The sequence below is a fragment of the Sarcophilus harrisii genome, chromosome 3, assembly GCF_902635505.1.
Source record: "Sarcophilus harrisii chromosome 3, mSarHar1.11, whole genome shotgun sequence".
NCBI classification, from domain to species: Eukaryota; Metazoa; Chordata; class Mammalia; order Dasyuromorphia; family Dasyuridae; genus Sarcophilus; species Sarcophilus harrisii.
This window is the reverse complement of record NC_045428.1, coordinates 271,956,884-271,969,585: the sequence shown is the minus strand read 5'-3', so window position 1 is coordinate 271,969,585 and position 12,702 is coordinate 271,956,884. Positions and strand designations below refer to the sequence as shown.

The 12,702-nt window shown below is 33.1% G+C and overlaps 1 protein-coding gene across 1 annotated transcript in view; it reads left to right on the top strand.

The window, feature by feature from the left end:
- The window catches only part of PHEX (phosphate regulating endopeptidase homolog X-linked), a 259,922-nt gene that overhangs the window by 175,067 nt on the left and 72,153 nt on the right, over positions 1–12,702 (top strand). The window contains exon 13 of the mRNA XM_003763504.2: positions 3,264–3,341. Within this exon, the coding sequence (XP_003763552.1) occupies positions 3,264–3,341 (78 nt within the window). The remainder of the gene's footprint in view (positions 1–3,263; positions 3,342–12,702) is intronic.

The following is a 12,702-nucleotide window of genomic DNA, read 5'->3' as shown; positions in this document are numbered from 1 at the left end:
TGTCTGGACATTGTAAAAACCTGCTGGATCATTGCCCTGCTTTAAGTACTTCCTCACTCCAGCCCATTTTCCATCCAGCTGTTAAATGGATCTTCAGGAAGCACAAGTTTGACTATGTCACCCCAACCCCCAATCAACAAATTTCCTGGGCTTTCACCTCCAAGATCAAATATAAAATTCTCTTTTTGGCTTTTAAAGTCTTTAATAACCCGACCCCTTCCTACTTTGCTAGTATCCTTTTAAAAAATTAATTAATTAATTATTTAGAGCATATTGTTTTATGAATCATGTTGGGAGAGAAACATCAGAATAAAAGGTAAAAACTGTGGGAGAAAAAAAATAGAAAAAAGAAGTGAATATAGCATGTGTTCATTTACATTCAATCCCTATGGTTCTTTTTCTAGATATAGATGGCATTTTGCATCCAAAGTCTATTGGTATTGTCTTAGACCTTGCCAGTATTTTTATAATCCCTATATATACTCCCTCTGCATACTCTACAGTCTAATGACAGTGGTCTTCCAACTGAACATTTTCACTGGATATTCCCCAGGTCTGCAATTCTCTTCTCATATCTAACTTCTGAGTTTCTTCAAATCTTAACAAAAATCCTACCTTCTGCATATTTTTGGATGTAGTCATTTGTATGTTGTCTCCTCCATCAGACTGTTGATAATAGGGACTGTTTTTTTGCCTTTCTTTGTATTCCCAGTGCTTAGTATAGTGTCTGTACATAGAAGGTGCTTAAAAATGCTTATTGAGTAAATGGAACAGTAGAAGAATATTAGATTTGGAATCAGAAGACCTGGATTCAGTGTCAGGTGATTTGTGTTTTATTGGACAAATCACTTTCCCTCACTGGACCTCAGTTTCTTTATCTGTCAAACATGTAAGACTACAGTTATTATTGTTATCATTAATTATAAATATTGTAGTTATATATTATATTATAAATATTGACATATTTAGAAGACTTTAGAATTTATTTTTATATATTTATATGTTTCTGTATTTTCACTGGACTTATAGGATGTTATAGGAGCCTACAAAAGTCTAGTAGTCCACCAGAGGTTTTATATAACAAGGAGTAGACAAGAATCCCATAGGATAAAAAAACTAGGAAAAAACAAACAAATAAAACCCTTATAATAAATATTTATAATTAAGCAAACAATTAAACTTCCACAATTGGTTAAGTCTGAAAATCATGCCTCATTCTGTACCCTGAGTCCATCCCTTCTCTAGTAATCCTCCAGAATCATGGTTGATCATTACATTGATCACAGTCCTTAAGTCCTTAAAAGTTGTTTGCCTTTATGATGCAGTTATCATAGAAATTGTTATCTGGTTGTTCTCATTTCATTTTGCATCAATTCATCCACATCTTCCCAGGTTTCTCTGAATCTATCCCTTTCATCATTTATTATAGCACAACAATACTCTAGTACTTTCACATACCATATTTTCTTTAAATATTATCTAATTGATGGGCACCCCCTTATTCTCTAATTTTTTTCCTATGACAAAAAGAACTGCTATAAAGAATTCTGTATTAATGGGTCATCTTACTGTTTCTTTGATCTTTTGGGGGCAAAATATTTCATTGTATACCTACATATGCTTATAGCAAGTGATTAAGAGACCATGATTTTCCCATGAGTACTCACATATGTGACCTGGGTTGGAACCTAAATACCTTCACCTACTGTGGATGATTCACTGAATGTTGATGAATAAAGGGTCAAATCATGAAGAACTCAAGTTATTATGCATTTCTTGGATGATGGGTGAGATGAGGAGAGACTTAATATTTATGCCCACACATGAATTATACGAATTTTCTTGATGAATTTCTTGCTTCCTTACATGTCATAACAATGCAAAAAGGGTTATGTGATTTACAAGGACTGTGCAAAATGTGATATATTCTTTGCAACTTGAAATGGTGCAGAGTATTTAGAGTAGGTCTCCCAGAGGGGGTGATGAAAATGCACCATTATAATTCATCAGCATGCTCCAGAAGAATCATGCTCTTCAGGAATTTTGTATTTATGTCCCAACTTTTATTTTTACTTTTGGATTTTTATCAGTTGCTACTGTTATGCAGTTGGTGCTAGGGAGAAACTATAAATGCAATAAAAATATAATGGTAAATTCTCAGTATATTGGAGCCTGTAAAAAGAAGAAGCTGAAGGAGTTTTCTCCTGCAGTCTCTTACAGGGAAAAATCCTAGGAACTAATGTTGGAAAATAGGACAGAAAGCTCTTATGTCAAGGTGTTCACGGAGATTGCTGCAGTATTTTGAAAGAGAGAATTTGATCTATGTTATGTCTGAGTCTATGTAATAGTAACTTGTATTCTAACTAGGTTCTGTGGTAGTCAAAAAATCCCAATTGATGTTTGAATTTTAAATCTTGCTTTATTGTTTACTGCTGCCATTTGGTGTTTGCATTATGTAGCAACTTTAGGTCAGTCTTTTTCTTCATCTTTAGTAATAAAGGGTGAACAATAAAGGAAGTGAACAAAACTTGGAGATTCTGTGTTGTATTTTCATTGGAGCAAAAACTGATATCCACCACTAAGTACAAGGGGACAGATTTCCTACTATCTTAATTCCATCTCTTCTGATCTTGATATGAATTGGCTATTGCTGGGATAAAAGGTTTCAGGATGCTATTATTTAAAATAGATGCTATTTAATATCTCATTTTGTAAATAAGATCAGTTTTAAATGAATCACATTTCTTATTCAATATGTTCATAACATTTTAAGACTTTGTTTTGGATCTCATGGGATCTTGGATGAGCTATTTCTTTCTGAGCCTTGATTGTCTCATCTATGAAATGATGGAATTGGGTGTGATGACTTTGAACTCCCTTTTAATTCTACCATCTTGCGAGTCTATATTTCAGTGTATTTTGGAATTTTTCACTCTGAGTAAGGTTTTAGGAGGCTTGTGAGAATCTCATAATTTTTATTGAGTTGTGTGGAAACTCACAAACTTAATGACCACATTGCCAAGTTTTAATAAGGTTTCACTAAATGTGCTTAAGTCTAGTGTTTACTACAAATTTCCTCAGTGCTGTGACACATTGATATTAATTTCTACTTTTGAATATTAAGGGGATATTCCTATATAATGAATGATGAAATTCCTTAAAATTTTCAGATGAAAGTCACCCTTTTGAGTACACTGCACTTTTTATTACAGATGATTTAAATGATCAAATTCTGTCTTTCTTTTTCTCTCTCCTTTTTCAAGGCAAGAGCTGTTCTGGCAAAGGTTGGCTACCCCAAGTTTATAATGAATGATACTTATGTTAATGAAGACCTCAAAGCAGTAAGTGTTAAATTTACTGTATTTTTTCCTGGCAAGTTTTGCTGGCTTTATTTCTTTCAACTAACCCAAGTCCAAGCAATTAAGTGTGGTTGTGCCAGAAAACACTGACATTTAATTCATTATTTGGCTTGATAGAAGATGAAATTTGCCAAACAAACTTAGATCAAGCTCAAAATCAAGGAAGTGTCAATATGAAGGCAGAGCTAAGTGGGTACCATGAAACACAGTTGGCATGTTTTCACCTAATTTAATCATTAAAAATTAAATATGTCCAATATTTCACAAAATAGGTCCTGTCTAATTTAGCCAGATAATCATATGGACTTTTTAAACAATTTTTTTCCTATTTGTGTCATCATATTGAATTAATTGTGATTAATCTGTCCACAGAGAGAGAGTATCATTAAACTTTATGGGTGTTTTGGCAACTTAAATGCATATATGTCTCAGTAACTCAATATCATTAATGTTATATACCTATAGTATATTATATAGGGGTTATGGAAGAAAAGACATTATTTTTAACTGTGCTTTTTCGGGGAAGAGGATTTGTGCCCATAACTATCACATAAATAAATTTATAGTCCCTGTCATTTCTTATTTTATATATAAATTTCTGCAGTTTTATAAAAGTTATGACCTTATCACTCACTTGATTTTCTTACTAAAAACAATGCCTCTTTCCCCAAACCCTTAAGTATTATTTAACAATAATAAAAGATACTTTTGAAGTAAGTATAATATTTGAGGTAAAATTTAGAATTTTCTTCTTGTGAGATGGTAGTGTTTATCTTATAGGTCAAAAGTTTTAGCTTTTTTAAAACCAGAAAGGTAGGAGCAGGTAGATGGCACAGTAGATAGAGCATGGATCTGGAATAAGGAGGACCCAAGTAAAGTCCAGCCTCAGACACTTAACACGTATTAGCTTTGTGACCCTGGGAAAGTCAATTAATCCCAATTGCTTTGTAAAAAACCCCAAACAAAAAACCAGAAAGGGAAGAAAATATCTAGGAATCTTTGGAGGATAATGGGACTTCACATTGAAAGCCAACTTTGAGATCACATTGAAATCCCTCATCTCCTAGATAAGGAAATTGAGGGCTAGAGAGATTAATTAATCTTTCTAAGAACACAGATCTAGTAGATGGAAGAGCTAGGATTCAAACCCAGTTCCTCTAATTTAAAATCCAGGGCTCTGTTTATTGCATCACAAGATGTCAGAGGCAAAGGATTTATTGGATTTAATTAAGAAGTTTCTCTACTGTGCTCCCAGATGGGCAATACAAAGTATCTCTGATTGCATCAGATGACAGTAAAATAGTCTTCCCAAATCTTCAAACTTGGCTCTCTTTAAGAAATGCCTTTGTGAGTTTATATAATTGAGCCCCTTTATATCATGGCTCACTAGTACACATTGATTTGGATATGCTGCAGGTCAGATCATTTCACCTGAAACACCAGTACATATTGGAAAAGACGAAAATAATGCAGCTAGCCCATCAGGTGGGTATTAGTCCTGTTTTCCAGCATGGGGTTCAACTCAATACAAGAAATATTTATTCAGTGCTTACTATTTTCCTGGGACTATATATCTAGATAGTAGGAAGTACATTGCTCTAGTCTGGAGCATGGGGTGGGGAAAGGATAATTGATAGTAGAATCAATCACAAATTCATGACTAGTTTTGCAAACTGTATTGGTTCTCATCATAGTCTCATAGATTTAGAGCTAAAAGGGATCTTAGAAGTCATCTAGTTTGGTATTCTCATTTTGATGATCAGGAAACTGAAACACAGAGAGGTTCTGTGACTCCACTGACGTAGGAGACAGAATTAGGAATTGAATCTAGGAGTGCTTGAACAACAAATCCAGAGCCAATTCAATTCTACTATATTGTTTCTTCTCTTAGCTGATCCAAGAAGAAAAGCATAATGTTAATTAAGAAAAAAATTTGTGCACCTTGCTGAAGGGTTAATTGGGATGAAAAAATATAGTCTAGTTTAATTTTTTTCTTAAGAAATGTTTCAGATTGGGACAGATAATAGCACAGTGGATAGAGCACTGGTCCTAGAGTCAGGAACACCTGAGTTTGAATCTGGACTCAGACACTTATTAGCTGTGTGACCCTGAGCAAGTCACTTAACCACAATTGCTTCCAAAAAATAAAAAAAAAAGAAATATTTTTGATAAATGTATTTGATACATATTACTCTTAAGGACAAGCAAGTCATTTGAAATGCTCAATATAGGTTTTCATTTTTCTCTTGAAATACTAAATTGCTTATGTTGCCTATAAGCATTTAAATTGAAGAATATTTAAAAACAAAAAATTAAGAATAAACTAAAATTAGAAAGAAGTAGAATGTTGGAGTAAATGAAGAGCCAACTTCCAAACTCGGTTCGAGTCCTGCTTCTAACTAGCTAGCTATGTGATCCTGGGCAATTAATTTAAGCTTTCAGTGAGCTCAGCTAGTGGGTCTCAAACCTTTTGGTCTCAGAACATATTAGAAATGGATATTAGAATGAAATTATCTTTAGTTTTGTCCTCATGTCTTGGAGATTCTTAGTGTTCCCTGAACCATATTTTGAGAACTGATACTTTCAACAATTCTTTAATTCTGCATTCTGTAGAGAAGGTGTTGATCTGCATTGATAGGAGGAGTTTTTTTACCTGGAAGTCTCCCATACAGAAGAACTTGCAGGTCTAGTCACCATTCTTAATTTTTAAAAAGGCTTCAGTAGGTGTTTTGGAAATAAGCAATCCCTTCTCCCTCTTCACTTTTTATAACATTAACATTTTCAGATTTATTTCTGAGCATGATTTAAAATGAATCAATTTGGAATTGAGAGACACTTTTCAATAGCAATGCTTTATTCATTTTATTATACTCTCTCTCTCTCTTTTTTTTAAAAGAACATTTATAGTCTTTTAATATCTTTTAGTGAGACTGACTACATTTCCTTTCACTGATCATGTCCTTGTAACCTCTGAGGGCAATAGTTTTATTTTTCCATTTAATCTTTGGCATTTTGCTGTTGGTATCTAGATTGGGATTTCCAAGAAGGGAAGCTCCTTGTTACACTGAATTTTGTGATGTCGTTGAGCTGTTTCCTAGGAAATGGTCTGAGCTTACAATTAGCTTCACAAAGGTCATTCAATTGAAAAGTTGAAAGATGAGATTGATTGAAAGTCATTACCAACTTGGCTTGGATTTTTCAACAGTAACTGAATGATGGAAACTCTTTAAAACAATTGTACTTTGCAGTGTTTAAGCAATAATTTATTGTAGATTATTGGTGACTTCAGAGTATACTGTGGTAAATATGTAACAAAGTTTTGGAAAAATACCTTGAAGATGATATATCCCAAGTAACTAAAAATGTCCTATAGTTTCTATATGTTATGATTCTACTTTATTCAAGTTGAAGATTTACAGTAACTCCAGTGAGATGGGTCATCTCTTATTCACAATGGAATAAACCCCAAAAATAAATTAAGGAAAATGTAAGACAATTGAGAAAAACTACAAAGTTCATTATTACTCTTCTATCCCCATATCCAACATGTTTCCAATGCTTGTTGATTTTACCTTTTACAATATCTCTAACATATATTCATTTCTCTCCTCTAACATTTCTACCACTATGGCAATTTCTCATGGGTCATTCTTGGACTGGATGAAATAGTTTGATGATTTGTTATCCTTACTCTTCAAGTCTTTCTCCACTCCAGTTCATCCTTCACATAGTGGCCAAATTAATCTTCCTCTAGGTCAGGTCTGACCTGCTTATCTCTTTTCTTCTCCCAAACATTGATTTTACCAATTGGCAGATTCTGTCAGATCTGACCCATTTGGTATGGCATTGCCTCCCAACTATGATAAGGTATTGGAGTTAAAGACTTTCATGGAGGGAAACAACCTCTAATGATAAATATAGGAAGGCCAGGAATAGACTTTTTTATAGTCAGAATAATATTTCCTCCCTTCTTCAACCCTACTGATTTGAAGATCTTTATAGTAGTGTCAGCTTGATCCAGAAAAGAAGAACCTTTCATAGAAATCATTGTGTTTTGAACTACTAAAGATTAAATCTGAAGCCAATTGATCAAGATGGAGGACTAAACATTTTCTCTGATCCCCTTAATGTGTCTAAAATAGAAATTATATATAAAAGATAAAGTATCTTCAGCTGTTTTCATCACATAGAACATCCAGAATCCAAAGGAAAGTTTAAAAAACCCCACCAAACTAAAATAATCCATGAATTAATGCCTTGAGCTCACTCACTCAGCACCCCTCTTCCATCTTTTTTTTTTTTTTTTTTTTTTTTTGCTGTCAGCAGCAAGTCTACATTAGCTAATCCAAAGATCCAACATATGGACCCACAAAAAAAGAAAAGTCAAACAAAAAGATGGGCTCCCAAATCTTGGTCACACTTCTCTCTCTATTGAAGGAGAGTTTTTTTACTCCAGTTCTTTACTCCAGTTTGCAGAAGCTTGCTCAAGTTTTGAGAAACAAGCAAGATTGATGCTCTGCCAATGGTTTAAGTGAAGCTTGCTGGGCCACATAGCCAGTGCCCCTTCAGGCCGTAGTATGTACTGCAAAAGATTTCTGCAGATGTGGGAAAAGAACAAAAGAAGCAGAACATGTGTCTAAAATAGAGCTTAACATCACATCACACACCCGTTGCCCTTTGTGGAGCCTAAACTACAGAAATGAACCCTATAGCATCAGTAAGGTAGCTCTTTAAACTACTGTGCTGGACCAGAGAATTGAGGAATAGGGAGAGCAGGACAAAACCAGAACTAGTCACTGTGTGTGTGTGTGTGTGTGTGTGTGTGTGTGTGTGTGTGTGTGTGTATGTGTATTTGTGAAGAAAAGAATTCAATATTCAGTACTCAAGGAAACCATTATCCAGAAGGAGGGGTATCAGAAAGTGAGCAATAGGAAAAAATGAGGAAGGAAAAAATCCTCTCCTTAGGAGGAAGAAATCTCAAAGTCTTTGATCATAAACAGATAAATCAACAGGGAAAATTTTAACATCAGGAGGAAATATGGCTTCTAGATCTAGTAAATGAGTTTAGGCATCTATGAATAAATACTGCAACACAGATAAAAGTGACGCAACACTTGGAGAGATAGAAGGCTCTGTGGAATTTGAGAAGGATGTGGAATCAAAAAATACTGTTTCTGAGAGGTTTAGAAGAGAAATGAAAATTATTAGAGCTGAATTTAAGTCCTACACAGAAAAATAATGGTTTGAATAGTAAAAAAAAAAAAAACCCATGGATTCTAAAATCATAAATCTCTCTAAAGAAACAAAAGAGAGAACAATAGAGTGGGGATATAAATTCATAGAGTTAAAAGATAATCTAGAAGAAAGGAAACAAAACACAATGCCATTAAAAGAAAATATAATTGATATCTATACAAAACATATTGATTTCAAAGATGGATATTCAGAGATAACCTAAGGATCTAAAAGAACACAATAGGACAAAACCAAAAACAAGACCTTAATACCATAATGTGAGGAAAAATAGAAAAGAACTTCCTAAAATTTCTTAACATAGAAAATGAAATAATACCAATTGAAAGAATTCATAGATTGCCTCAAAAAGAAGAAAAAAATAAAGACATAAACTCCAAGGCACAAATTGTTAAGGCAGTCAGAGGTAAGTGACTTTCCCAGGGTCACATAATAAATAAATGCCAAGTAATTGCTAAATTTTATAATTAATTTCAGAAGCAACAAGTTCTGCAAGCAAACAGAAGAAAGACCTATAAATACAAATGAAAGCAAATTCAAACAACTCAAGACTATTCTTCACCCATCAGAAAAATGTAAGAGGTAGTTGTGTTACAAAGAACCATGGAACCCAGAATGACTTACTCTAAAAAGAAAAATAATAAAGATATATTTGAAACATTTTTAGAAATAATACTAAATCTGAAGATTATTTAGTTTTTGACTATCCCAAACAACAGAAATGCCAGAAGGATGAATGAATGTAGTGATAGCAATAGAGAGACTAGAGAAAGACCAAGTAGGAGTCATCTTTCTAAGTGTACACAGAGACAAAGATGAAGATAGATGTCAGGTCTAGGTAGCATTGAAGAAGTGGATAGGGGACATTATAGACAGAATCTGGGAACCCTCGGCCTATAGGCATACTATTTTTTTTGGTGGTACTATATTACAAAATGGGAGGATAAATGAAAGAGGGGAACAAGAGATAGAAGGGAGTTGTGATGTACAGTATTCATATCAAGTGCTATCAATGAGGGGAAGGTGATCCTGTAATGTTAGGAACCTGCAGGAGAATGGATGAGAAGTAAGGGACAGAGTAAAGAAGGTAGGGACAGAAAGAAAGAGAACTTGCTTTGATAGTGGGAAGAAGTTCTACTGAAAAATGTTCCTATGAGTGAAGAGAGATATTCTGTGAAAGGAAATGTAGACATTGTGCTGAGTATAGTCCAGGGGTATTTGATGTTTGAAAAAAATACTTATTCTATTTTGGGAGTGTGGAGGGTTTGTACTCTTGGGATCAAATGGCACCTGGGATAATTGGAGGGCATGGACACCAAGAGGGGATTTTGGGGATAAATGAAGAAAAGAAAGTAAATAATGGTAGGGTATAGATCAATGGTGAGCTTATAATCAATAATGTGATTGTAGTACAGTCCTTTCATGGAGTAGTGTTTTTTCTCTCACTCACAGGAATTGACTTCATTCTGGAAGTCAAACAAAATGGAAAAAGGGCGTCAGTGGGGCAAGTTCTACAAGGCAGTGATAGAGATTGCTTAAAAGGGAGAGTCTAGAATGGATACTTTGGATTCTTTAATTGCATGAGAAATAGAGAAAATAGATAATTACAGTTGAACTAGAGAATGTGGATCTAGGTAAACAGAAGAGGACAATGAAGAAAATGAGGAAAATTCTCTTTGAGAAGGAGCATGAAGAATGTAATTTTTAGAAATAATGAAGAGGACTAGTTGAAGAGGAGAAGAGGAAAAAGAAACTTAACTAGAATGAGAAGGAAAAAAAGGGAAAAGAATTAGATGACAAGATAAAACTCAAGAAGCTAAAAGCAAGTAATAAGTGAAACCCCAAAGGTAAAGGAGTAGTTAAAGGGAAGGGAGTATCAGAAGAAAGGCCCTCTTAAAAGAGAATGAACTAAAGTAATTGAAAAAAAAAAGTAATACTGTGCTTACTGGAGAAGAGAGAAAAATATAGCTTGAGAAAAAATCCAATATTAGAGACAAATGGAAGAAAATATAAACACAATGCTCATTACTTTTAATGTAAATGGATTAACAATTCAGTAAAACAAAACAAAAAAAAGATTGGATAAGAAAAAAAAAACACCTTACAATCTGTTGCTTACAAATTTAAAAAATAAAGACATATACAAAATGAAATATAAAGAATGAAGAAAAATACTATGCATCAAGTATATCCAAAAAAACAGGAGTATCAATTGTGCTATTTGAAAAGTCAAAAACATTAAATAAAATGGATAAACAAAGAAACTACATTATGATGGAAGGAATTATAAACAAGTCAATATTAGTAATAATCTTATATGTTCTAAATATCTTAGTATCCAAATTCATAAAGAAACCATTAAGCTACAAGAGCACATAGACAGTAACATAAAAGTGAAAAGAGACTTCAATATCTTTTTCACAGTTCTGTATAAATTTAATGGAAAGATAAACAAAAGGGAAAACATTAAACAAAACAAACTTCTGGAAAAACTGGAGTTTAAAGATATGTAATCTTTATAATGGTATGGAAAAGAATATACATATTTCTTAGCATTTTAAAAACAGAGAGCCTACAAATAAATCAACCTAAAATAAACACAAAAAGGGAGATACTAAAAATCAGAGAAAAATACATTAGAAACAGAAACCCCATAGAAATGATATATTAAGCTATAATATTATTCTTTAATCTGATCCACTAATCTGATTAAAAAGAATAAATTAGAAAATCAAATCAATGAGTCAAGTAAATGAGCAAAATGAAATTACAACAAAACCAGATGAAATAAAAACATAAGATAACACACTATACAGTTATATGTTATCAAAAAGAAATAGAGGAATATCTTCAAAAATATAAAATATCCAGGTTATTGGAAAGCCAAAAAGAGATCTTTAGTAATCTAATCTCATAAAATGAAATAAACCTTGCTTTAAGGGAACTAATAATAATGATAATAAAAGCCAAAATTTATGTGCAAAAATTTATGATACTGTGCTAAGCATTTTATAATTTTTATCTCATTTGATTTTTATAATAACTCTGAGAAGTAGATTTTATCATCATCTTCATATAAAAATGAGGATACATAGGCAATAGAGATGAAGTGACTTTTCCAGGATCACTTAGCTAGTAAATATCTAAAGTTAGAATTGAACTCAAATTTTCCTGACTTCAGACCTATATATGTATGTACACACACACGCACACACGCACACACACACACGCACATTCTATATATCAAGAAATACCCATTGTGCCATTTAGCTGCCTAATGAAATACCACCAAAAGGGTTGAGAGGATCAATCACTATCACCCCACCCCTTACCACCACCACCACTCCCTCCTTCTGGATTTACTGGAGAATTCTATAAAACTTTGATCAAACAAATGGTACTTCCCAAATGATTCTCTAAAGAATCACTGAGGAAGAAAGCATTTGAAATTCCTGAAAAGTAGTTGGAGATTCAAGATAGAAGGTCAGCAGATAGATTGGGACTAAATAGGTAGACTGAGAATCATCAACATAAACATGGTAATAAAATCCAAGGGAACTGATGAGATCACCAAGAAAAGTAATATAGAGGTAGCAGAGAAGAGGATCCTGGAGCATTGAGGGATACCAATAGATTAGTGATACAAGGATAAAAATTGTGAAATATTCTCAAGCACATGAAGAAATTAGTATTCTAAAATCATAATTAAGAAGAGAAAACATTAAAACAATCCTGAGGTTTTACTTCACATTTTGAAAATTGGCAAAGTTGATAAAATATGCCAATCGTTAATATTGTAAAGGTTGTGGAAAGATAGGCTTACCAAAATAGTTTAGTGGAGCTGTGAAATGATACAGCTATTTTGAAAAGCAATTTAGAATTATATAACTAAAGTCACTAAGCTGTTCATACCTTTTGAACCCAAGACTGCATTACTGAACTTAATCCCCAAGGAAGCTATCAATAGAAAGAAAATCCCCATGTACACTAAATTATTTTTAGTAGCAATTTTGGTGATAACAACAAATTGGAAAAAATAATATTTTAAATATAAAAATATAAATATAAAATATTAGCAATTGGAGAATGG